Genomic DNA, 27200 nt, shown 5'->3' on the forward strand with positions numbered 1-27200 from the left:
AAATATCCAACTGTAGTTTATTGTTGTTGCATTGTTAACACAGTCTGCAGTTAGGATCAGAATTCCCAGGCCAATGGATTTTTCTTTTAAAACCGTACCACAGGAGTAAACCTTCGAAGGGATGAAATCTAAGCCTGTATAGATTTCCATGTCTACATACAGTATATTACAGAAGGTTAAATATACTACCTCTGTTTACTTACAACTATAAAAAGATACATTAACGATATCAATTATAAATAATGTCCCATTTCATATTAAAGGCGTTATTATTGTACAGTGACAGAATGAGAACCCTCTAATGTATTCCTATCAAGGTGAGTGCCTATAATGACTTAAGATAAAATCCTGAAAATTCAGTGTATGAGTTAAGTCCTGATTTCACAAGTTACCGACAGTGTGACGTGGTTAAGAACTAACCAGTGCTGAGGAGACAGTGAATGTGTGGGTTACATATTTCTGGAAAAAAAGGATAACCCTGGCCCAGCCAGCGTGGCTCAGGGGTTGAGTGCCGCCGACCTATGAACCAGGAGGTCACGGTTCTATTCCCCGTCAGGGCACATGCCCGGGTTTACCCTCGATCCCCAGTAGGGGGGTGTGCAGGAGGCAGGCGATCCATGATTCTCTCTCATCCTTGATGTTTCTGTCTCTCCCTCTCCCTTCCTCTCCGAAAATTAAAAAAAAAATAAAAAATAAAAAAATAGGACTCTACAAAACCAGGGCTATGTTAGAACAGCAGCCTCTGGAGCTGTGTATGCTTTGCACATCTAAACCGGGGGGAAGGCAAACCGGTACAGGCTGCTCAACCACGAATCCGAGAGACGGACACGCATCCTTTGTCGAAGCGAGGTATGGCCCTGCTTGGGGACATGCGGGACTTAGGGACCCTCGGATTTGCTCTGCTGTTGTAAGCGTCAGGACGGGGGACCGGTCACAGGGACAAGGGAGCTGACGCTTTCACCACTGAGCATAGCTTCAAAAACGCCCAGCTAACCCCAAAGGGCGGATTCCGGGTCAGGGCACATGCCCAGGTTGTGGGCTCAATCCCCAGTCCGGGGCGTGGTCTCTGGGCTGCTGATTCTGTCCTCCTCCAAAGGCAGGATCGGATTGAAGCTGAGTCCCAAGGTCAAGGTCAAAATGTAGTCCCGGAAGACTTAAGCCCCTTCACGCCCAAGACCTTCAGTAACCTTGCAGGGGACCTGCATCCCCATAGCGCCCCCTTGTGGATCCCTGCAATTCTGTTTGTTTGGGTGTTTTTTTTGTTTTTGTTTTGTTTTGTGTGTGTGTGTGTTTTAACTTAGTGCTATTCCTTCCCATATAAAAGGTAGGAGGGGCTTGTAAAAGGGAGGGACAGGTACATGGGAGGGACCCCCAGGCACAGGGCCAGGTTTCTAGAACATTCAGGGACGTTTCTTCCTGGAGTCGAGTCAGCAAAGCATTTGGAAGCCACTGCTGGAGACTTCTCACGCCCCTTCCCGTTGGCCACGCCCTGAGCCTCCTCGCCGTCCCAGGGGACCTGGTTGAAAAGGGAAGCAGGAGTCCAAGCCCGTTTGGCTCAGTGGATAGAGCGCCCACCTGTGGACCCAAGGGTCCCGGGTTCGATTCCTGTCAAGGGCACGTATCTCGGTTGCAGGCTCCTCTCCCGCCGGGCACCTGCAGGAGGCAACCTATTGATGTGTTTAAACCCATCGATGTTTCTCTCTGTCTTTCCCGCCGCTCTCTTCCACTCTCTCTAAAAATCAATGGGAAAATATCCTCCGGGGAGGATTAAAAAAAAAAAAAAGAAAAAGAAAAAAAAGAAAGAAAGAAAGAAATAGAAGCTCCACAGCGCCACCTCCAGGCAGAACTGCAATTGTACCCCCCCACCTACTGGTCAATGGGACAGGAATGAGGAGGAAAAGGAGCATCCTTTCCATCCAGGGGAGGTCAGGTGTCCAGGAGTCAGTGAGGGGTCAGGGGTCAGCGAGGTGTGTCTTCCTGGGCAGGTCTGATTGATGGGCCACATTCAGATGTCGGAGGAGAGCCCGCCCGTCCCTCAGGGGTCCTTGTCGTCCAGTTTGATGGTGACTGTCTTCACTTCGGTGTATTCCAACAGCGCATATTCACCTCTGTGGCCAAGCGAGAGAGGAGAGCGTGTAAAATGCGTGTGTCCCTCAGCCCACCCATAGCAACCGTGTTCTTTCTTTTTTAAATATATTTTTATTTATTTATTTTTTAATTTTTTTTATTAAGGTATCATATGTGTACATATCTTACCATTGCCCCCCCCACCCCACTCCCATACATGCCCTCACACCCCAGTGTTTTGCATCCGTTGGTTATTCTTATATGCATGCAGTGTTCTTTCTTTTTTAAATATATTTTCATTGATTTCAGAGAGCGGAAGGGCAAGGGAGAGAGAAAGAGAGAAACATCTATGATGAGAGAGGATCATGGACTGGCTGCCTCCTGCACGCCCCCTCCTGGGGATCGAGCCCGCAACCCGGGCATGTGCCCTGACCCGGAATCGGCCCTTTGGGGTTAGCTCGGCTTTTTTGAGGCTATGCTCAGGGGTTAAAGCGTCGGCCCCCAGGCTGAAGTGTCCCGGGTTCGATTCCTAGTCCAGGGCACGTACCTGGGTTGCAAGCTCGATCACCAGCCCTGGTCAGGGTACGTGCAGGAGGCAGCTAATCGATGTGTCTCTCTCACATCGATGTTTCTCTCTGTCTCTCCTCCTCCCTTCCACTTTCTCTAAAAAAAAGAAAAAAAAAAGAAAAATCCATGGGGGCGGGGGAAATCAATGGAAAAATATCCCTGGCTGAGGATTAACAACAACAACAAAATAAAAAATAAATTTAAAAAGCACCTTGAAGAAAGAGAAATTACAGGCTTCTCCTTAAGACCAGCCTAGGCACAGGCCCCGGAGGGCCCGTGGGTGGGCGGCAAATTGCCAACCCAGCCCGGGTGACGGGGCCGGGGAAAACCATGGAATTCACCGAGCCGTGTGCCAGCAGGGAAAAAGGGGAACTTCTTGCAACATGAAGACATTCATTGGAGACAGCAGAACACGGAAATCGGTTTCCAAGACCGTGTCCAGGCTCCTTGTGAATTACGGCCGAGGACTTCATCAAAACCCTTGGGAAATAGATGGCAAGGGTCAAAAACACAGACGTGCACCCCAGCGGGCGTGGCTCCGTGGTTGAGCATCGACCTGTGAACCAGGAGGTCAGGTTGTACCCTCGATCCCCAGGAGGGGGCGTGCAGGAGGCAGCCGATCCAGGATTCTCTCTCCTCATGGATGTTTCTCTCTCTCTCCCTCTCCTTACCTCTCTGAAATTAATTTAAAAATATATATTTAAAAATAAATAAATAATAACGGACCGACATGACCAGCGGGATGGACAGATAGGAACAGGCATGCAGGGACAGGTGCACTTACAATTCTCTGCCATTTCCTGACATTTTGAAGCCACCGAACGGAGCCTGCGCGTAGATGGCGTTGTAGCAGTTGATCCTGGAGAGAGAAGGAGACGAAGCCCACGCTTACCGGCGGGGACCCGCCTGGAGTTTGCACGTACCGGCTGTGATTTTAATCACGGAGACCGTGCGCTTTCAATGTCTGCCTTCTGTGCTTGCCAGCAGAAACGGAGATTTGAATATTCCCAGCATAAAGCCTTTCACTTCTTTTTTCTCAACCATTCAGGAAATGAATACACATTAAAAAATTAAAAAAGAAAAGCTGAAACCGGTTTGGCTCAGTGGATGGAGCGTCAGCCTGTGGACTGAAGGGTCCTGGGTTCGATTCCGGTCAAGGGCATGTACCTTGGTTGTGGGCACATTCCCAGTGGGAGGTGTGCAGGAGGCAGCTGATGGATGTTTCTCTCCCATCGATGTTTCTAACTCTCTATCCCTCTCCCTTCCTCTCTGTAAAAAAATCAATAAAATATATTAAAAAAAATTAAAATAAAATATTTTAGAGAATGCTGTGTGACCCTGGGAAGGTCCCTGCACCTCTCTGAGCCTACATGCCCTCAGGCATGAAATGGAGACGTGAATGGTACCTCTTCGTAGACAGCCGGTCTGAGGATCCAGCAAAGTAAAGACAGTGCTTGGCCCATAATATATGACTACGATTCCATGAGTCATGAAGCCAGCCAGCCAGCCAGCCAGCTGCCCGGGACCCTGAAACACACCCCCCGCCCCCCAACACTCACCAGACAGTGCCAGACTCCAAAGCGGAAGCCAGTTTCAGGGCTTTGTCCAAGTTTTTCGTGAAGACAGCTGCCGTGAGCCCATATTCCAGGCTGTTGGCTCTTCTGATCACTTCTTCCATCGTTTTGAACTTCAGGATCGGCTGCACCGGCCCAAAAATCTAGAATCGATCGCAGGGATGGCGGTGAGCACCGGGCCGGCGTGGCTCAGGGGTTGAGTGCCCAACTGTGAACCAGGAGGTCACAGTTCGATTCCCGGTCAGGGCACAGGCCCGTGTTGTACCCTCGGTCCCCAGAAGGGGGCGTGCAGGAGGCAGCCGATCTGTGACTCGCTCTCATCATGGATGTTTCTCTCTCTCTCTCTCCACCCCTCCCTTCCTCTCTAAAATCAATCAATCAATCAATATATATATATAAAAAGAAAAGCGCTCCCCCCCCCTCACAAGATATCTGGGGTCGCTGAGCACCAGAGAGGACCCCCAGCATTCCCTCCCCTCAGCTTTTCCTGCAGCCCCCAGCACCTCCTCCTTGGCGATCCGCATGGTGTCCGTGACCTCCGAGAAGACGGTGGGCTTGATGAAGAGCCCCCTGTCTTCCATGGCTGCGCCCCCACATTCCAGCTTGGCTCCCTCCTTCTTGCCGCTCTCGATGAGCGCGAGGATTTTGTCGAACTGGTTTTGGTCAATCTGCAAAGCACAACGGGAAGGAAAGCGAGGCTTTTTGTTGTTGTTGTTTTTGAATGTATTTGTATTGATCTCAGAGAGGAAGGGAGAGAGAGAGAGAGAGAAACATCAATGATGAGAGAGAATCATAGATCGGCTGCCTCCTGCACGCCCCCTAGTGGGGATCAAGCCCACAACCCGGGCATGTGCCCTGACAGGGAATCGAACCGTGACCTCCTGGTTCCTAGGTCGACGCTCAACCCCTGAGCCACACCAGTGGGGCAAAGCTTTTCACTTTATAGGAAAGAAATGACAAGGGGACAAGGAAGGAAAGGAGAATGATGGCAGAGAGGAGGCAAAATCCAGAAACAAAAGATAAGACAATACATCCACACCGAAAAAACACCCATCAACTTGAGTATGTTAAAAGAAAAAAAAAAAGCAAGCGTGCTAACCGATTTGGCTCAGTGGCCCAGGGGTCCTCAAACTTTTTAAACAGGGGGCCAGCTCACTGTCCCTCAGACCGTTGGAGGGCCGGACTATAGTTTAAAAAAAAAAACTATGAACTAATTCCTGTGCGCACTGCGGGCCCGGGACGCGTCGGCTGCTAAGCAGGACAGGCAGCGGCCCCCGGCGGGCTGCATCCATGTCCTCGGCGGGCCGCATGTGGCCCGCGGGCCGTAGTTTGAGGACGCCTGGGCTAGAGCGTCGGCCTGCGGACCACAGGGTTCCAGGTTCGATTCCAGTCAAGGGCATATACCTTGGTTGCGGGCACATTCCCAGTGGGGGGTGTGCAGGAGGCAGCTGATCGATGTCTCTCTCTCATCGATGTTTCTAACTCTCTCTCCCTCTCTGTAAAAAATCAATTAAAATATATTAAAAAAAAAAAAAAAAAGCAACAACATCCTAAGCGAAGTCAAAGGGCGAAATGAACCGGAGAAATTTAACAAGTCATCTCAGAGGCAGCGCCGATCTTTCTAGTCCAGAAAGAGTTCTTCGACGCAGGAAGGAAAACGAGAGGGGGGGGGGGCACAGAAGAGGAAACAGAAGCGGCTTGTGAACACTTGATAAGACGTTCCGCCGCCCTCGCGATGAGAGATACTCGCACATTGAAGCCAGGCGAGGCGCCAGGCGAGATGCTGCTGCGTTCCGCTATCAGATGGGCGCAGTGCCAACCTGGTAATGGGGCTGCAGGTTGGTAGGAGCAGGAGTTGGTAACATCCTCTTTGGAGCTGATGTGGCAATGCCTGCAGACATGATAAAGGCGGCCCCGCCGGTGAGCTCTGTGGTTGAGCATCGACCCATGAACCAGGAGGTCGCCGGTTCGATTCCCCGTCAGGGCGCAGGCCCATGTGGCGGGCTCCATCCCCAGCAGGGGGCGTGCAGGAGGCAGCCGATCCAGGATTCTCTCTCATCATGGATGTTCCTCTCTCTCTCTCTCTCCCTCTCTGAAATCAATAAAAAGTATGTATATATATATATATATATATATATATACACATATATATGTATATATATATATACATATATATGTGTTTATATATATATTTTTTACAACTTTTTAAAAAATTTTTATTTTATTTTTATTTTTTACAGAAAGGAAGAGAGAGGGATAGAGAGTTAGAAACATCGATGAGAGAGAAACATCGATCAGCTGCCTCCTGCACACCCCCTACTGGGGATGCGCCCGCAACCAAGGTCCATGCCCTTGACCGGAATCGAACCTGGGACCTTTCAGTCCGCAGGCCGATGCTCCATCCACTGAGCCACACCAGTCAGGGCAATAAAAAGTATATTTAAAAAATAAAATACTGGGGGGAAGGGGGAGGGGGCAAATTGGAGATAGCTGTAATACTACCAACAATAAAAAAAAAACACAAAAAAACTAAAAATAAATAAAATAAAATACGCATCAAATTTTTTAAAAAGCCCCTTAAAAAAAAAAAATAAAGTCAAGCCTGGATAATCCCCAGTAGGGGGCATGCAGCAGGCAGCCAATCAATGATTCTGTCTCATCATCGATGTTTCTCTCTCTCTCCCCTCCTCTCTGAAATCAACAACAAAAAAATATATATATATAAAATAATAACAACGTATTGGGTGCCGTGAAATTTTCAAAACAGCCTTCGATGACTCCCATTTTCCAGCCGAGGCAACTGAGGTTTGGAGGGAGCTTGTGACGTTCATAACGTCCCGCGTGGAGCCACCCACATGCCCCGACCCCCAGCCTCCCGCGTCGCCCATGCGGGGGGGCAGGCGGCAGGCGGGCGAATCCTGCCAGGAGATTGGGAACTGCGCAGGGGAGGCCGCTTCAATAACGCACGGGCCGGCCAGGCCGCCCGCTGACACATTTACCCACGCCAGGCCTGCGTCACCAGTGAGAACGCGATCCAGGATGTGCCCTTTAAAGAGGCTGTAAAACCCTGTGGTTACGATCATTTTCACCCTGTCGTTGGCTGCCCCAACCAGGCCCCACCCCGGAGCTCTCCGCACTGGGGTTTTGTGGTTTCTTTTTATTATTTACTTATTTTAAATATGTTTTTATTGATGTCAGAGAGGAAGGGGGAGGGAGAGAGAGAGACAGAAACATCCACGATGAGAGAGAATCATGGATCGGCTGCCTCCCGCACGCCCCCCGCTGGGGATGGAGCCCGCAGCCCGGGCCTGTGCCCTTGACGGGGAATCGAACCGTGACCCCGGACCTGGTTCTCAGGTCGACGCTCAACCCCTGAGCCACACCGGCCAGGCTGTGATACTCTCAACAATAAAGATTTAAATTACAGCCGTAACCGGTTTGGCTCAGTGGATAGAGCGTCGGCCTGCGGACTGAAGGGTCCCAGGTTCGATTTCGGTCAAGGGCATGTACCTTGGTTGCAGGCACATCCCCAGTAGGGAGTGTGCAGGAGGCAGCTGATCGATGTTTCTCTCTCATCGATGTTTCTAGCTCTCTATCCCTCTCCCTTCCTCTCTGTAAAAAATCAATAAAATATATTAAAAAAAATATTTAATTTACAAAAACATACTCAGTGGGAAGGCACATCAGCACCCCTCAGGCTCCAGGAGGGACCCGGGGTCACCGAGCACAGAGCGGCCGAACCGGGGGCCCAGAGGGGCTGCCGACACGCACGCACCCCGGGTTTCCGCCCATCAGCAGGTTACCTGGGGCCCGTGTTCCGTTCTGGCGTCGAAGGGGTCCCCGACGGGCCGCTTCCTGGCGCGCTCCACGCTCCTCCTGACGAACTCGGGGTACACCTGCTCTTCCACGAACACCCTGGATGCGGCCGTGCAGCACTGGCCTTGATTGAAGAAGATCCCCTGGTGGGCACACTCCACGGCCAGGTCCACTGGAGGGCGAGGCGGCACAGGCAGCGGGCGGCGGGCGGGGGGGGGGGGGGGGGAGGGAGGGGTAGAGGGGAGCAGAGGAAGCCATCAAGTCGTTAGGGCAGGACTGGCCACAGCCACGGCTCTACCCACACAAGGAGACAGGCTCCTGGACTTTGGGAATTAATTTCGTTCCTGGCATTTCCCAAACGCACGGAGGATGGGACACCGTTTGGGGTCCGCCGAGTTGGGAGGTGAAGAGGTCCCGACTGCAGGACGTGTCAGTGTGTTTATGACGCGGGTAAGCGCAGAGAAGGGTCCCATGCCCTGTTTGACCTGCTCAGGGACCCATTCTCCCCGCCCCCCCTCTTTTAAAAATATATTTTATTGATTTTTTACAGAGAGGAAGGGAGAGGGAGAGAGAGTTAGAAACATCCATGAGACAGAAACATCGATCAGCTGCCTCCTGCACACCTCCCCACTGGGGATGTGCCTGCAACCAGGATACATGCCCTTGACTGGAATCGAACCCGGGACCCTCCAGTCCGCAGGCCGACGCTCTAGCCACTGAGCCAAACCGGTTAGGGGCCCACCCCCCTTTTTTAAAGGGTATCTTTATTGATTTCAGAGAGGAAGGGAGAGGGAGAGAGAGGGACAGAAACATCAACCATGGGAGAGAATCTTGGACCGTCTGCCTCCTGCACGCCCCCCGCTGGGGATGGAGCCCGCAATCCGGGCATGTGCCCTGACCGGGAATCCAACCGTGACCTCCTGGTTCCTAGGTTGACGCTCAACCACGGAGCCACGCCGGCCCGGCGGGACTAACGTCCTTTGGAATAACATCTGCTAAGTACGGATGCAGGCCCCTCGGCAAGAACTTTGAAAGGAGCCCCGATTTTGCGCCTTCTGCAACAGGAGGGTCCTATTCGGGAACAGAACTCCGTGCGGGACTTGGAAGAGTTAGAGAGGAGAGAAAGCATGGGCTCTGCCTGGCAGGGTCTGAACCTGAGCTGCAGCGCTGAGCTGGCATTGAATTAAAACCAGGTACTGGCCCGGCCGGCGTGGCTCAGTGGTTGAGCGTCCACCTAGGAACCAGGAGGTCAGGGTTCGATTCCCGGTCAGGGCACAGGCCCAGGTTGTGGGCTCGATCCCCAGCAGGGGGCGTGCAGGAGGCAGCCGATCCATGATTCTCTCTCCTCATGGATGTTTCTCTCTCCCTCTCCCTCTCTGAAATCAATAAAAAAATATATTTTTTAAAAAAGCCCTTCGTGCCCTAACCGGTGTGGCTCAGTGGATAGAGCGTCGGCCTGCGGACTGAAGGGTCCCAGGTTCGATTCCGGTCAAGGGCATGTACCTTGGTTGCGGGCACATCCCCAGTAGGAGGTGTGCAGGAGGCAGCTGATCGATGTTTCTCTCTCATCGATGTTTCTAACTCTCTATCCCTCTCTCTTCCTCTCTGTAAAAAATCAATAAAATATATATTTTAAAAAAGCCATTCGTCCTAAATAACTCATTCACTTCCTGCCGGGAGCCGGGGTGGGGGCTGCCGTGGCGGGGAACGGCGGCATGTTCTCGTTGATATCATGCCTGGGATGCCAGCTGCGTCAGGATTTAATTCTGTGGCCTGGCCCTGCCCACGGGAAGCGGCGATGGCTATGCTGGGTGTTTACGATCCTCGTCCGACCAACCGTCAGACAGGAGTCGTGTGTTTTCATTGTCACTTTCTTCCCTGGGAGGAAAAGAGGGGGAGCCGCGGGGCAGATGGGGTACCCAGCCGTGGCGGCACTCAGCCAAATGGGAGTGCTGGCTCTTTAAGACTGGCGTTTGGAGCTCTGAGTGTGGGTCACCGTGGGGCCACGCCCACGCGGCTCCCGAAACCGTTAGCAACGCTGATGATGCCTCCCTCCGCAAGGGAACACCCTCTCGGGAACAACGTACACAGTCCATGTCCACGGGCCTCTCCCCCAGGGCGAGCCAGCGTCCAGGAGAGGGCTGCTATCAGTCCTTCACACCTTAGTGAGAAATAGCGGGTTTGTCTCGGGGATCTTTGCAATTCCAGCCTTTATGTGCATGCACAGTGGAAGGCTTTGCTCCTCAAGAAAGGAATTTCTGGCCCTAACGGGCAGGTGGGGAGGCTGTTTTTTGCAAGACATAAATAGGACCCCAAGCAGCAGGGAGGGCAGAAGATGAGTGCCTAGGAGTGGGACACACCTCCTCCTCGGACCCCAGCCCCCTTCCCACTCAGGGGCCGGAGCGCCTGGAGGAGAAACTGGCCTTGCTCTCAGGGCTCCCACTCCATGGGGATGGGAAGGTCAACTTGACCTTGAAGGGCAGAATCAGGTGACCACCTGGACATGCCTCCCTCCCATGGAGCTTACTTTTTAAAAAAAATATATTTTTATTGATTTCAGAGAGGAAGGGAGAGAGAGAGAGACATCCATGAGGAGAGAGAATCATGGATCAGCTGCCTCCAGCACGCCCCCTGCTGGGGATCGAACCTGAAACCTGGGCATGTGCCCTGACCGGGAATCCAACCGTGACCTCCTGCTTTATAGGTCGATGCTCAACCCCTGAGCCACGCGGGCGGGGCATCCAATGGAACTTGCATTTCATCTCCATCTGTTTAGGCGAGCAGGGCCCAAGGTGGAAAAGCACCCCACTGTGTGTGTGTGCGTGTGCGTGTGTGCGTGTGTGTGTGTGCCTGAGTGTGCGTGCGTGTGTGTGTGTATGCCTTGTGTGCGTGCGTGTGTATGTGCCTGTGTGTGTATGCCTGTGCGTGCGTGTGTATGTGCCTGTGTGTGTATGCCTGTGCGTGCGTGCGTGTATGCCTGTATGCACGCATGTGTGTATGTCTCTGTGTGTGTGCGTGTGTGTATGCATGTGCGTATGTATGCCTGTGCGTGCGTGCATGTGTATGTATGCCTGTGTGTGCATGTGTGTGCATGCGTGTGCATGCCTGTGTGTGTGTGCGTGTATGCCTGTGCGTGCGTGCGTGCGTATGTGTGTGTGTGTGTGTTCCCCTTGGTTCTGAGTTTGGTCCAGGAAGCCTGGAGACACCCCCGAGCCCCCTAAAGTGCAGGGAGAGACTCACGGTCGGCGTCGGCACACACGATACAGGGGTTCTTCCCCCCAAGTTCCAGCGTCACCCTCTTCAGGTTGCTCCGTGAGGCGGCCTCTTTAACCAGCTTGCCAACCTTCCAGATGAAAAAACAAAAAACACACCGGGACCAGATTGAACCTTGGACGTGGCCAGATGTGGCCCAAATACACGTGTGTCAGCCTCCCTCGGCCGCTCCCTCCCAGCACCCTGAGACGCTGGCCTGGCCACAACCCCTGGCCAGCTGCTCCACTCACAGGGGCGGAGCTGGAGCCTGAAGGCCCAGCGATTCAACCCCCCCCCCCCGCCCCGCACCCCCAGCCAGCAGGGGAGGAGCCGCCGCCCCCTGTCCCGTGGCCGCCCCTCTGAGAAAGGGCTCCCAGGGGCACCGGGGCAGCTGCCTACCCCTCGCTAGGGAGGGAGATCTTTCTATCGGATGCTTTGGTATAAGCTGAGGGAGCCCCTGAGAATTAGGGAATTCGGGGGGCTGCTCTTCAGGATGAAGGTCAGTTCTACGGCTGCGGAATCTCGGAGGGAAGGCAGGGAGGGTGGGTGGGGGTGGGGGTGAGAGGTGATCAACCAAAGACCGTGTGTGCAGCCTGGCCGGCGTGGCTCAGTAGCTGAGCGTCGACCTAGGAACCAGGAGGTCCGGGTTTGATCCCCGTCAAGGGCATGCACCTCGGTTGCAGGCTCCATCCCCGGCCCCGGTCAGGGCCCGCGAGGGAGGCAACCCATTGATGTGTCTCTCTCACATCGATGTTTCTCTCTCTCTCCTGCTCCCTTCCACTCTCTCTCTAGAAATCAATGGGAAAATATCCTCGGGGGAGGATTGACAGCCACAACAAAAAAAATGAGGCAGGGCTGGGGTCCCCCAGGGCTGAGGCTGTTCCCCCAAACAAGGTGTGAGTGCATTTTCTTTTATTTTAATTAAACAACTTTTTTTCAATTGATGAGAGAGAATCATTGACTGAATGCCTACTGGGGATCGAGCCGGAAACCCGGGCTTGTGCCCTGACTGGGAATCGAACCGGGGACCTCTTGGCTCCTGGGTCGACACTCAGCCACGGAGCCACGCCGGCCGGGCTGTTAGTTACCGTGTTGCCTTCACTACGACCTTGCTTGTCCTACGATGTCTCACGCTTTTACTTTATCTCCTCCAGCCGTCCTTTCTGCCAGGGCTCCTGGGTTTATTCCCTTTGGAAACTGGCCCAGTGGCTTTGGAAGGCTGACTGCTCGCGTACTAGAACGCGGTCCGGGTTCGACGGAACACAGGTCCCAGGCCGGCCTCTCCCAGGAAGGGGGCCTGGGTCCCCAGCCCTCCGCCCCCGGCCGGTGAGGAGGGGGCTACCTCGATGGAGCCGGTGAACGCGATCTTGCTGATCCGAGGGTGGGAAGACATGGCCGCTCCCACGGTGGGTCCGAATCCGGGCACGATGTTCACCACGCCCGGAGGGAAGCCGACCTAGGAGGAGACCGAGGGGGCGTTGAAGGAAGGGAAGGGACCAGCGTCCACCAGGGAGCCACGCGTGGGCCCAGAGGGTCACGGCTCAGTGATGTCACCAGGCAGAGGGCATGCCCATTGCTAAGTCTGGGGGGGGGGGCGTGCAGGAGGCAGCCGATCCAAGATTCTCTCTCATCACGGAGGTCTCTCTCTCTCCCTCTCCCTTCTTCTCTGAGATCAATAAAAATCGATATATCTTTTAAAAAAAGGGGATGCCTCTGATCCTGTTAGCTCGGTGGAAGTGACGTGAGGGGACCTTCTCTCCCTTTGCAACATAGACGCTGGGGACAGAGTGACGGAGACGTGTTGCCTGGTGTGTCGGGAGGGAGGAGTCCCTGGGGGCTGCTGTTTCCCCGCATGGTGATTGCCTGGGGAGGGAATGATCGTGGGGGAGCCTGGCTGGGTGACAGCGACTTAGGGGAGCTGTCCAGATGACCCCACCAGTGCCAGGCCCAAAGAGCCTCTGAGTGTTCCGTTCCCGCCCAGGGGACCCTTCTTTTTTTAAATATATATTTTATTGCTTTTTTACAGAGAGGAAGGGAGAGGGATAGAGAGCCAGAAACATCAATGAGAGAGAAACATCGATCAGCTGCCTACTGCACACCTCCTACTGGGGATGTGCCCGCAACCAAGGTACATGCCCTTGACCGGAATCGAACCTGGGACCTTTCAGTGTGCAGGCCGATGCTCTATCCACTGAGCCACACCGGTCAGGGCCCAGGGGACTCTTCTGCAAATTCTTTAGAGAAAACACTTGCTCCTAAAGTAGGTTTGAGCCCATAATGCCAGTGACATCTTCTCACGCAGGTCAGTGGGAGGAGCGGAATTGCTTCTAGCGGGTCAGTGAGAGGAGCGGAATTGCTTCTAGCAGTCAGTGGGAGGAGCGGAATTGCTCCTCACGGGTCAGTGACCACGGGCAGGAGAGAGAACGAACGGGCACTTGCCAAGGGAAACAGGCATCGTCCCCTTCCCACGCACGGTGAGCCGGCCCTGCTGTCACGCACAGCCCAGCTCGGCCGGGCAGCTTTATCTCACGCCGGCGGCCCGCTCCTCGGGAGTGGGATGTTACCGAGAACACATAATATTTTCCTTTCGGGCGTCTCACCTCTTTGATCAGAGAGCCGAGGTAGAGGGCGGTGAGGGGCGTCTGTTCGGCCGGCTTCACAACGATGGTGTTGCCACAGCACAGCGCCGGCGCCAGCTTCCACACCAGCATCATCAGAGGGAAGTTCCACTGCAACAGGGCACAGGGGGACGTGGGGGACCCGGATCCACCCGCTACCCTGCTCCACGGAGGGCACTTGCTTTGGGGCTTAACGGGTAACATAGGTGTTTTGCAATGATCAGAATGGCATACCAGCCTGGTGCTTTCTACGTGCATTCTGGGGGAGGCTAATAGTTATTCTTTGATAGAAGGGATTCCACTTGTGCGTGCACTGCCTCGTCCCCTTGGAGGTTTACGTACAATGACATCAGCCCCTTAAAGGCTCTGAGAAGTCCTGTAGGAGTTGCGGGCTCGATCCCCAGTGCGGGGCGTGCAGGAGGCAGCCAATCAGTGATTCTCTCTCATCATTGGTGTTTCTCTCTCTCTCTCCCTCTCCCTTCTTCTCTGAAATCAAGAAAAATGTATTTTAAAGAAACAACAACAACCCCCCCGCCCCTCCAAACCAAAAACCTTGGTTCTAAGGGGCCCATGGGATCAGTGGGGGGAACCCTGTACTTACAGGAATGATGGCCCCACACACACCTATGGGCTCGTGCCGGGTGAAACACACAACATTGTCATCTGCATGAGAGGGGACACGGGGGAGGGGAAGACACATGAATCCAGATGAAGAATTTCAAGGAGGGCCCTGGCCGGTGTGGCTCAGTGGATAGCATGTCGGCCTGCGGACTGAAGGGTCCCAGGTTCGATTCCGGTCAAGGGCATGTACTTTGGTTGCGGGCACATCCCCCGTAGGAGGTGTGCAGGAGGCAGCTGATCGACGTTTCTCTCCCATTGATGTTTCTAACTCTCTCTCTCCCTTCCTCTCTGTACAAAATCAATAAATATATTAAAAAAAAAAAAAGAATTTCAAGGAGGAACAAGACAGGGCAGTCACCCAGAAGCCCACAAAGGTGTCACGTGTGAGTCTGGCCTGTTACACAGAGACTCAGACCGGTGGTGTCACACTCAATTCCAAAAGCAAATTCCTGTCAGGCCTGTGTGGCTCAGTGGTTAAGCGCTGACCTACGAACCAGGAGGTCACGGCTCGATTCCTGGTCAAGGGCACATGCCCGGGCTGTGGGCTCCATCCCCAGTAGGGGGCGTGCAGGAGGCAGCCGATCCAGGATTCTCTCTCCTCATGGATGTTTCTCTCTCTCTCTCTCCCTCTCCCTTCCTCCCTGAAATCCATAAAAAAAATATATATATATATTAAAAAAGCAAAATTCCTTAGCGGAAGGTGGGGCACAGTGCCATCTCTTCTGGGGGGACAGGGGAAATGGCCAGAGGCCAGCAGAGGAAGGGAAAGCCAGGGTCCCCCCCAAAGACTCCTGCCCCCTCACCTGTGGGGATGGTCCGGCCCTGGATTTTGTCTGCCCACCCTGCAAAGTATCGGAGGGTTTTGATGCAGCCCTCCAGGTCGATGAAAAAGGCATGAAGGAACGGCTTCCCCGTGTCCATGGTCTCCAGGGTCTGCAAGAACAAGACATGAGCCTCAGACATCCTTCTTTTTACCTGCCAGGGGGTTAAGAACAGGGGGTGGGCTGTGGGGGGTGGGGTGGGGTGGGGGGCAGGGAGTTATGGGCCCAGAGCACTGATCTCCACACCTCCTAGTCATCTGTGTCCCTTAGAAAGCAAGACCCTGCATTTACAATAAGACCCGTGCTGACAATCAGGATGCTTTTTCCTTTTTTTCTTTTATTATTATTATTATTATTATTATTATTATTATTATTATTATTACTAGAGGCCCTGTGCACAACATTCGTGCACTCGGGGGAGTCCCTCAGCCCGGTCTGCGCCCTCTCGCAGTCTGGAAGCCCTTGGTGGATGTCCGACGGCTGGCTTAGCGCTGCTGTGGTGGCAGGAGAGGGTGCTGCCACCACCGCTCCCACCCACCACCGCTCCCACCCACCACCGCTCCCACCCACCACCGCTCCCACCCACCACCGCTCCCACCCACCGCTGCTGCACTCGCCAGCCGTGAGCCCGGCTTCTGGCTGAGCGGCGCTCCCCCTGTGGGAGCCCACTGACCACCGGGGGGCAGCTCCTGCATTGAGCGTCTGCCCCCTGGTGGTCAGTGCGCATCATAGCGACCGGTCGCTCTGCTGGTCGGTCCATTTGCATATTAGCCTTTTATGATATAGGATTTAAAAATATTTTTATCTATGCTATTTGTTTCTTTTTTTTTAATCCTCACCAAAGGATATTCTTTCCATTGATTTTTAGAGAGAGTGGAAGGGAGAGGGAGAGACAGAGAGAAACACGGATGTGAGAGAGACACATCTCTCGGATGCTTCTCACATGTCCCTGGCCAGGGCCAGAAGCCTGAAACCCAGGGACGTGCCTTTGACCGGAATCGAACCCAGGACCCTTCAGTCTGTAGGCCGACGCTCTATCCACTGAGCCACACTGGCTAGGGCCCCTTTGCTTCTTTCTTCTTTTGTTAAAAAATATGTTTTTATTGACTTCAGAGAGAGGAAGGAAGAGGGAAAGAGAGAAAAAACATCAACGTGAAAGAGAAATGTCGATCAGCTGCCTCCTGCAGGCCCCCTACTGGGGACAGAGCCCACCACTCAGGCATGGGCCCTGACTGGGAATCGAACCGTCGCCCTTCTGGTTCATGGAATGATGCTCAACTCACTGAGCCACACCGGCTGGGCCATATCAGCATGCATTTATTTTAAAACCCTTAAAGCTGAGGGGTCGGCCAGAGCATGGGGACGTGTCCCCGTAGAGGACAGTGGACACGAGGCTGATCTGAAGCCTCGCTAAGACACCTGGGTATTTTGTCTCCTATCTGGAAAAGACAGGCACCTCAGCCGTGTGACCTGGCCCCGCGGGTCCCTGCCTCTTCGGAAGCTCTGGGAAGGTGAGGTGGAGAGAGCGGGTGGCTGGAGAGAGGGCTGGCTTCCTCTAACAAGACAGAGAGGGAGGCCCCAGCCCAGGGGTCGGCAAACTCATTCGTCAACAGAGCCAAATATCAACAGGACAACAACGGACATGTCTTTGGAGAGCCACATTTTTTAAACTTAAACTTCTCCTAATGCCACTTCTTCCAAATAGACTCGCCCAGGCTGTGGTATTTTGTGGAAGAGCCACACTCAAGGGGCCAAAGAGCCACACGTGGCTTGCGAGCCACCGATTGCTGACCACGGCCCTAGCCGGTGTGGCTCAGTGGATAGAGCGTCGGCCTGCGGACCCAAAGGTCCCGGGTTCGATTCCCATCAAGGGCAGGTCCCTCGGTCGCAGGCTCCTCCCCGCCCCAGGACCTTGGTTGTGGCACCTGCAGGAGGCAACCGATCAGCGTGTGTCTCTCTCATCGATGCTTCTCTGTCTTTCCCTCTCTCTAAAAATCAATGGAATAAAAGAGAGAGAGAGAGAGAGAGAGAGAGAGAGAGAGAGAGAGAGAGAGAGGGAGGCCACAGCTTCCTCCTTCATGGCCCAGCTGACCGACCAGCACGTAGTGGAAAGAGTGGCGGACGGGGCCCAGCAGGGTCGGGCCACCAGCACAAAGACACAAGGGCCCCTCGCGGGGTGCAAGGCCGGATGCTCCGGGGAAGGGAGTGGGCTCGCCGTGGCCTGGGTGCTGAGGGGAGGCCATTCTGGGGGGAGATGGCGGCTCCTCAATGGTGGGGATTCTTTTCTATTTGCAGCCGGGGGTCTCAGAGGCGCCCTTTGTCCCTCAGACAAGCAGCCCCAGTGGAGTCCAGGGCTGAAACTCTGCAGGAAGTGGCCGCCCGACACATAGCCCAGGGCTGCGTTCTCGTTTTAGAGTCGCTGCAGCCAGATGATGATGATGATGATTTATTAAAGGAAGAGAGGCCGGCGTGGCTCCGTGGTTGAGCATTGACCTAGGAACCAGGAGGAGGTCACGGTTCGATTCCCGGCCCGGGTGGTGGGCTCCATCCCCAGTGTGGGGCGTGCAGGACGCAGGGGATCCATGATTCTCTCTCATCATGGATGTTTCTATCCCTCTCTCTCTCTCCCTCTCTCTCCCTTCCTCTCTGAAATCAATAAAAATATACTTAAAAACACACACACACAAAAGCCTGCATTTGCACCCTGGCGTAGTTTGCTCAGTGGTTAGAGCAGCCGTGGGGAAACTACGGCCCGCGGGCCAGATCCGGCCCGTTCGGCTGTTCTATCCGGCCTGCGGAGCCGAAAGAGCGGAGGGTTCTCTTGCTCTCCCCTCCGCTCCTTTACTTTGAATTTATATTAGTTCACACAAACACTCCATCCATGCTTTTGTTCCGGCCCTCCGGTCCAGTTTAAGAACCCACTGTGGCCCTCGAGTCAAAAAGTTTGCCCACCCCTGGGTTAGAGTGTCAGCCCACAGACCGAAGGGTCTCGGGTTCGATTCCCAGTCATGGGCACGTGCCTGGGTTGTGAGTTCGTGCCCCGTCCCCCGTCAGGGCGCATGCGGGAGGCAACCAGTCCGTGTGCGTCTCTCACATCAATGTTTCTCTCTCCCCCGCCCTCCCTGCCACTCTCTCTAAAGATCAATGGAAAAATTGATCCTCTCGGGGGAGAGGATTAACTACAACAACAACAAAGACATGAAAACCGTATTTGCCAATCACGTCCTGACGCCTTCATGATGTGGCCAAGCGCGGGCCCTTACTATCCCGTGGGCATCGAGGTCTCTGTCACAACCCAGTCCTGCCAGACAATGGGAGAGGGGCCTCCAGCGGGGGGGAGGGGGGGTGGTGGCCTTGAGGTCCCCGCTCCCCACGATGACACTGACACTTGAGGACAGGACGGGGAGGGGAGCCCGGGGCTCCGAGTCCGCACACACATTGCAGACGGATGAGCTCACCGCGCCCCCTGGGGGGAACAGAAATGTGTTTGAGAAAGCCAGCTTGGCAGCTTAGCCGGGAGAGGGACCCTCTTTTGCAGGAAGAACCCAGAGGCTCCTGGGTGAGCCACACGCTGACCCGGGAGGGAGCTGTCCTCGCTCGCTCGGATTTGGGGCCAGCAGGCCAGACGGGCCGGCCAGGGAGGGAGGAGGGAGAGGAGAGCTCAGGTCTCCAGGCAATGCATTCAAGAGTCCCTCCTCCCGCCCTAGCGGGTTTGGCTCAGTGGATAGAGCCTCAGCCTGTGGACTGAAGGGTCCCAGGTTCAATTCCAGTCAAGGGCACATGCCCTGGTTGTGGGCTCGATCCCCAGGAGGAGGCAGCTGATCAATGATTCTCTCTCATCATTGATGTTTCTAGCTCTCTCTCCCTTCCTTTCCTCTCTGAAATCAATAAAAATATATATATATATAAAAAAAGAGTCCCTCCTCCCTCCGTTCCCAAGACGCTGCCAGCGGCAAGAGCGGTTGCACTGTCCCGGCCGCGTGGGGAATAGTCTGCTCGTTCCTCCGTCAGATCCAGAAAGGAAAAAACCGCCCGGCCAGCATGGCTCAGGGGTGGAGCGTCGACCTGTGAACCAGGAGGTCACGGTTCGATTCCCGTTCCAGGGCACGTGCCCGGGTTGCAGGCTCGATCCCCCGTCGGGGGCGTGCAGGAAGCAGCCGATCCATGATTCTCTCTCATCATGGATGTTTCTCTCTCTCTCTCTCTCCCTCTCCCTTCCTCGCTGCAATCGATAAAAAATGAAATAAATAAATAAGAAATAGAAAAGCTGAGCTGCCGCCCCTCCTGGGCGTGTACTCACGGCCAGGACGGCGCGGTCCCTCTCCACCAGGTCGGCCAGCTGGTGCAGCAGTCGGCCTCGGTTCAGGGCATCCAGTCGGCGCCACGGCGAGCCCCTCTGGAAGGCGGCGTGTGCGGCCTCCACGGCCTTGTCCACGTCAGGCTGAGGGGCCAACCACGAGAGAGAGCGTGTCAGCTTGCGACGACACTGCGGTTCGGGACAGAAAGCGGCAGGGACCTGCTTCCCCCATGTGACCGCCGATGAGGGCGGGGGTGGCTGGGGGCGTCACGCGACAGCTTTCTGTTTTACATCTTTGGTCTTTCTCTTTCCTTTCCTTTTTTTTTTTTAAACAATAATCTTTAAAAAATTCTATATCTATAAAAAGCTACGTGTCCGTCCACTGGTTGCTAGGACACGCACGGAACCCCAGGGGCCAGACGCTCAACGCGGGAGCTGCCGAGCTGCAGGGACCTGGCAGGGTTGGTTCTCGGGTGATGCATCCTGGGAGCCAGAGAGGAGGGAGCCCGATTCCTCGTGGGGCCGCGCGATCCCACCGTTGGCCCTAGGTTATGTTGCTGCTGGTTTACTGCATGCTTGCGTTTGCATGCCACACCCTGTATGCCCGCAACTTTGCGGAGCGCCCTCTCGCGCTGCGGGACCCCTCGGGGGATGCCAGAGAACCGGTTTCAGCCCGATCCCCGCAGGCCAGGCCGAGGGGCCCACCTGCCAGAAGGACCCTGCTCACTCGGCAAACGCCCTTCTAGCTGTGGCGACGCAGGGGACGCCCCAGGTGCGGCCGGTAGGGGAGGGACCACAGGAGGTTGGCTCTGGGGCGTGTCTGGCCCTTCTTAGCCATCCTGCCCCGCTGGTCACCTTCTAATTAATTTCCTTTCAACATGCACAAATCCGTGCACCAGGCCCCTAGTATTATTATAATGAGCTAATTATAATATACTAGAGGCCCATTGCATGAAGATTCGTGCAAGAATAAGCCTTCTTTCCCCTGGCTTAGCTCCCGGCCGCCCGGGAGCCTGCAGGTCCTCGCTCTGGGCCGGAGCACCGCTCCTGTAGCTCCCTCTGATAGCAGGTGTCCTGCCGCGCCTGGCTGCTCTGTGCCTGCATATGCAAATTAACCCGCCATCTTTGTTGGGTTAATATGCATACTCACTCCTGATTGGCTGATGGGCGTCACGGAAGTATGGTCCATTTGCATATTTCTCTTTTATTAGTGTAGATTACATGACCACACGAGTTCCTCTTAGAAAAGCAATCTGGCAATTGCATGACATTATTACCGCTGAGTGACTTGGTGAGCAAGTCTTTTTTCCTTCAAGTTTTTTCTGTTATTTTTAAGTGTCTCCTGCCAGAATGTTGCCTTTGATGAAACACACCAGCCGGCAATGCTCCGGGGAAAGATCCCTGAATGCCCGCAGGTTGGAATTGGGGATAAAAACCTTCACCTCTCGCCACGTGAGGAGGAGGCAGTCATCCTCCCAGATGGGGAAACGTCCATCACAGGTGAGCAGCTTTCTGCAGCCCTGGTCCCTCATGGACCCCATCCTGGGCCCTGCGTCTGAGAAGCAGCGAACCCAGGTCCTACCTGAGAGGGGACCGGTCCCATCTCACACCTGAGCCGACCCCCCTCCTCATCCTTCTGCCTCCGGAACCGAGTTACCCGGGGTTGCGTGGGGCACACCCACCTTATCGCCTTCCTCCACCTCGCAGATTTGTTCTAGCGTTGAAGGGTTGTATGTGGCAAACTTTTTCCCGCTTGTGGACGCGTGCCATTCATTGTTGATGAACATCTACCGAAGAAAGGAAGTGGTCATGCATTAGGCTGACAGCACCATCATCTAAGGACAAGGCAACTTTTTTATTTCTTTTTTCTTTTTCCCCCCAAAGAACGGTTTACCCACCTTCAGAGAGAGAGAGGTAGGGAGAGAAACATGGATGTGAGAGGGCAATATGGATCGGCTGCCTCCTGCACGCCCCGTACTGGGGATTGCGCCCACAGCCCAGGCACCTGCCCTGATCGGGAATCGAACCGGTGACCCCCCTGGTGCATGGGACGATGCCCAACCAACTGAGCCACACTGGCCAGGGCCAAGTCTCATGTTCAGAGAATTATTTTTGTCATAATAAAGCAAAAAATATTCAAAAAAATTTCTAAAATCTTCTCTCTCTCTCTTTTTTTTAAAGCGATAGCACGGATCACAGAGGAATAGCTGAGTTATATCTATATATATAAAAGCCTAAGCAACCGTCTGACCATTTGACCAGTAGCTATGATGTGCACTGACCACCAGGGGGCAGACGCTCAATGCACAGGCATGGAAACATGGAACAGACTGATGAATCTCACAGGGAAGTGGGGAGGGAGGAGGGCAGGAGGAGATGAACCAAGGACCTTACATGTATACTAGAGGCTCGGTGCACGGATCTGTGCACCGGTGGGGGTCCCTCGGCCTGGCCTGTGTGGATCGGGCTGAAACCAGCAGTCCGACATCCCCTGGGGGGGGGGGTCCCGGGTTGCAAGAGGGGTCCAGGATTGCCAGTTTGGCTCAGTGGAGAGAGCATCGGCCTGCGGACCAGGGGGTCCTGGGTTCGATTCTGATCAAGGGCATGGACCTCGGTGGCAGGCCCCTCCCCAGCCTGGGCCTAGTCAGGGCGTGTGCAGGAGGCAACCCATCGATGTGTTTCTCTTACCTTGATGTCTCTGTCTTTCCCTCTCTCTCTAAAAATCAATGGAAGAATCTCCTCGAGTGAAGATTAAAAAAAAAAAAAAAAGACAGAGGCCGGCTCTGGCTGGGCAGGAGGGCAGTGCCCCCCACCGCCCCCCACGCACCCGCGGTGTGGGATCCGGAGCCAACCGTGCCCCTCGCCCGCCGGAGGGTGTGCCCTTCCGACTTTTGGGAGCTCAGCACCAGGCCCCCAGGGAAACCTGCCCTCGGACGGACGGACGGGGGGGCCGGGCTTCAATTACAGGCTTATTCTTCCAGCTGAAACCGAATCCGAGCGTTGACTTTCGCCATCCAGCCGGCCCTCGCCCCGGGGAGCAGCGAGAAAGTAATAAGCGGGGCAGGGAGACGCTGGCCCGGGGCAGGGGAGCGCGGCCAGCGGGAGAGGCCCATTTGCTGGAAGATGGAATTTCGTGGCTTCGATAATAGAGGCTGTCAGCGAAAACTGCTGAATCGGGAGCCTTCCCCGTATCAGTTCCGAGGGGGAGGGCGGAAAGTGAGAAGGCGGCAGAAGAGAATATAAATAAAGGGGAGGGAGCGATCGGGTGTCTGTTAGACTTCCCCTCCACGCATGTTCCTACCGCCCAAAAGTTACCTGGTCGGTCATGACATTGATCTGGAAATCCTCTCTAACCAGCAACTTCTTGTTGTTTTTTTTTTTAAAATATATTCTTTATTGATTTCAGAGAGGAAAGGAGAAGAAGAGAGAGAGAGATAGAAACAATAATAATGAGAGAGAATCATGGATCAGCCGCCTCCCGCACGCCCCCTACTGGGGATGGAGCCCGCAACCCGGGCATGTGCCCTTGACCGGGAATCGAACCGTGACCTCCTGGGTCATAGGTCGATGCCAGATGGGTCTCTAGCCAGCAACTTAAAAAATAAATAAATAAAAATGCAGACTGCTCGACTCCAGCCGTATTTTTCCCCATCGTGATGTTTCTAATTTACAAGGTTTTTGTCTTTGGACTCCACTCGCAAGTGATCTTGTAAGGGGTTTCCGCCGTGGATTCTAGAGGGACACAAACATACAGATGAAGGAGGGGCCGGCCGGTTCCGCTCGCTGCCCTGTCTCTCTTTTTTTTTATTTTTTTTTATTGGTTGCTCATCCTCACCGAGGATGTTTTTTTTCCCTCCATTGATTTTTAGAGAGAGTGGAAGGGAGCGGGAGAGACACAGAGAGAGAAACAGTGCTGGGGGACACACCCGAAGGGTTGCCTCCTGGGCCCGGGATCCAGCCTGAATTCCGCCCGCAGCTCAGTATCAGTTCATACGTCTGGAAGATTTGTCTCACACCCAACGGGAGGGATTCTTTCCCGGGCCCATTATTCTGATTTGGGGCTGCTCAGTGGTTAGAACGCCAGCCCGCAGACAGAAGGGTCCCAGGTTTGATTCCTGGCCAAGGGCACGTACCTGGGTTGCAGTGATCCTCGATCCTGGTATTGCGTGTGTGTGTGTGTGTGGGGGGTGGGGTGGGGGGCAACCAATTGATGTGTCTCTCCCACATCGATGTTTCTCTCTCTCTGCCTCTCCCCCCTCCCTCCCTCCCTCCCCTCTACTCTTAAAAAAAAATCAATGGAAAAAATATCCTCCACAAAAACCAGAAAAAGGGAGGACCAATACAAGCGGTGGGTTGGACAAGGCCGTCCGTCCTTTTGCAAATTGGACTTCACCCTGGGAAATGCCACCTCAAGGCCCGGGCTCAGGCCCACCATCTCTGGCGCACCCTCCACGAGCGAGAAGTGCCAAGAATCCGATTTGAAAAATAACAGACCGTCGCCGGTTCACACGCTCCCCGCCCGCCCCCCCGCCCCCCAGACGGCCTGCCTTGGGCCTCGAGGGCCTCCGCGCGGGAGTTCTGCTTCCCCCGCCTCTTTCCTGGGGTCTGCAGGCTGCCTCTCCGGCCACAGGCTCCCCAGGCCTGGCTCCCCTGGACGCCCACCCTCCGCCACACCGCACCGGCTGTGGGCCCCACAGATGCTGGAGAGGCCTTTGCAGAGGTGGGAGCTTGCAGAGGCCTCGACCCTCCACAGGGAAGGCGGGTACTGGGGCCTGGGAACCGCTAAGGAGCCCGCCTCTCCATTCCCCTCCATCTCCCTCTCTCTCTTTTTAAATATTTTTTATTTATTTATTTTTTAAAATATATTTTATTGATTTTTTACAGAGAGGAAGGGAGAGGGAGAGAGAGTTAGAAACATCGATGGGAGAGAAACATCAATCAGCTGCCTCCTGCACACTCCCCACTGGGGATGTGCCCGCAACCAAGGTACATGCCCTTGACCGGAATCGAACCTGGGACCCTTCAGTCTGCAGCCCGATGCTCTATCCACTGAGCCAAACCGGTTAGGGCTCTTTTTAAATATTGTTTATTGAAGGGAGAGGAAGAGAGTGATAGAAACATCTGTGATGAGACAGAATCACGGATCGGCTGCCTCCTGCACGCTCCCACACTGGGGATGGAGCCCACAACCCGGGGCATGCGCCCTGACCGGGAATCGAACCGTGACCAAAGACATAACCCTTCCATATGCATCCCTGATAGGACCCCCACTCGTATATGTAATTCCTGGTCTCTAGATTGTTTTGATAAAAACCCTATAAAACAAAAATAAAATAAAAACACCATCACCACTACCAACGGGCGAGCACCCACACCATCCGCGCTGGGGTTTTTACCCTGAAGCTGATCCTGAGAAGGAAACTACATTACACACAATCCCCAGCCCGGTCCACGTGGCTCAGTGGTTGAGCGCGGACCCATGAACCAGTCTGATTCCCGGTCAGGGCACAGGCCCGGGTTGCGGGCTCCATCCCCCCGTGTGGGGCATGCGGGAGGCAGCCATCCATGATTCTCTCTCATCATGGATGTTTTTCCATCTCTCTCTCCCTCTCCCTTCCTCTCTGACATCAATAAAAATGTATTTAAACAACAACAACAACAACAGAACGGATCCCGGTGTTGATGGTGCGGGCGCCTCTGTGCAGGACAGAGCCCCCTTGGAACACGGTTAATGTCAATGTCACGGGCGCGGAGGCCCAGCCGACAGGAAGTGCCCGGAGACCCAGCTCCAAAGGCCCCGCTTGGCGGCCTGCAACGTTCCCCGCCCGCCCGACGCAAAGGGGCTGAGAGGCGTAATTGCTACTTTGGAAAATGAAATGGATGGGGGAAGTTTTCTCAGGGCTGCGTCAGCTGGCCTCGGGGGCTACGGATAAGGGGGAATGATAAAAGGAGACCTAGAGGGATGCCCCCCAAATAAAGCCAACTGCACTCTGGGTCCGAGCCCCTTCAAAGGCCACCCCCCCCCCCCCCGGCCCCGGTCCCCCGCCCAGGCCTCCACACAGCCTCACAGCCTCTGGGGATGCGCTCCGTCCAGGCCAGGCCGCTGGGCTCCTGGCCTTGCTCAGCCCGGCTCCTGGCCTCCCCATCTCCCTTGCTGCCCAGGGCAGGTCATCTCACTGCTTAGCTGACACCCCAGACTCCCCACCGGCTGCCTCCCCAAAAGGCAGAGTGCCTCAGGACTGCGGGACGATGGGGCCCTGCCACCCCTGACTCCCCCCGCCCCCCCCTCACGCCCAGATCGGAGCGCCTCTGCCAACACCAGGCCCTCTGGGCGCCTGAGCCGTTTCTCCGATGAGCCTCTTCCCACTTCCCCTCGCTCCACCGGCCAGCCAGGTGCACGCTAAGCACAGAGCTGCCTGAGGTTTCTCCTTCGCTCCCCTGGCAGGTTTCCAGATGAGCCCGAGACCTCAGACCTCTCTCTCTCTCTCAGTCTCTTAAAAAATTAATCCTCCCCCGAGGATATTTTTCCATTGATTTTTTTTTGAGAGAGGGGGAAGAGAGAGGCAGAGACAGAGAGAAACATCGATGTGAGAGAGACACATGGATGAGTTGCCTCCTGCACACGCCCTGACCAAGGCCTGGGCCCGGGAGAAGCCTGCCACTGAGGTACCTGGCCTTGACCGGAATCGAACCCGGGATCCTTCCGTCTGCAGGTGGACGCTCTATCCACTGAGCCACACCGGCCAGGGCTCAGACCGTCTCCTTGCGAGCTCGGGCACCCCCTGCCCCTCCCGAAGGCCCACCGGTTCAGGCCCCAAAGCCTGCAGCAGGGTCTGCCAAGCAGCCTCGGAGCCGGGCGCCCTCCCTTGCCTGGTTTTGAGGTTGAAAGTTTGAAAGCGCCCAGCTAGCCGGTGTGGCTCAGTGGCTAGAGCGCCGGCCTGCGGACTGAAAGGTCCCCAGGTTCGATTCCCGGTTCAGGGCACGTAGCCGGGTCGCAGGCTCCATCCCCAGGTGGGGGCGTGCAGGAGGCAGCCGATCCATGATTCTCTCTCACCATGGATGTTCCTCTCGCTCTCCCTCTCCCCAATCAATAAGAACATATTCTTAAAAAAAAAAAAAAAAGTTTGAAAGCGCTGAGCGTTGCCGCCCAAGAGCCAAAGCCCCGGATCGGAGGGTGGGAACCGCGGGGTGCCCCTCGGGGTGCGCGGTGGACGCGCGCGCGGGACCCAGAAGCCCTGCGCCCTGCCGCGGCGTCAGGACGGCCCAGCCCGGCCCAGGCGGGGAGGCTGCGGTGCCGAGCGCCGGGCGAATCCAGCGGAGAGCGGCTGCCCGCAGCGCCCGACACCCTCGGAGCAGACGTAGCAGCGGGGGGCTCCCGGCCCGGCCCGCCCGCTCCTCCCAGGCCGGGTGTCCCAGCGCGCGCAGCCCGGCTGGCTGCCGTCGGAAGGGCGGGGCGCCCCCTCACCTTGGTGAACTGGACCTCCAGGTTGCGGATGGGGCGCGGCAGGGCCGGCGGCTTCTTGTCGGGCGGCCCGCCGTTCTCCACGGCCCCATTGGTGGTGGCCAT

The 27200-nt window shown here is 55.2% G+C and overlaps 1 protein-coding gene across 1 annotated transcript; it reads right to left on the reverse strand.

Annotated features, from left to right (window-relative positions):
* ALDH1A3 (aldehyde dehydrogenase 1 family member A3) lies at nt 1-27200 on the reverse strand (the record flags this gene model as incomplete). The annotated part of the gene is made up of 13 exons (XM_080651858.1): nt 1-2108; nt 3419-3493; nt 4194-4351; nt 4712-4876; nt 8012-8196; nt 11265-11367; nt 12619-12732; nt 13877-14005; nt 14496-14557; nt 15319-15448; nt 19637-19777; nt 21316-21420; nt 27099-27200. The coding sequence occupies 13 exons, from the start codon at nt 27198-27200 to the stop codon at nt 2036-2038; spliced, it is 1542 nt and encodes a 513-aa protein (XP_080507984.1). The 3' UTR covers nt 1-2035.

Source organism: Plecotus auritus, assembly GCF_963455305.1.
Source record: "Plecotus auritus genome assembly, chromosome: 15".
Lineage (NCBI taxonomy): Eukaryota > Metazoa > Chordata > Mammalia > Chiroptera > Vespertilionidae > Plecotus > Plecotus auritus.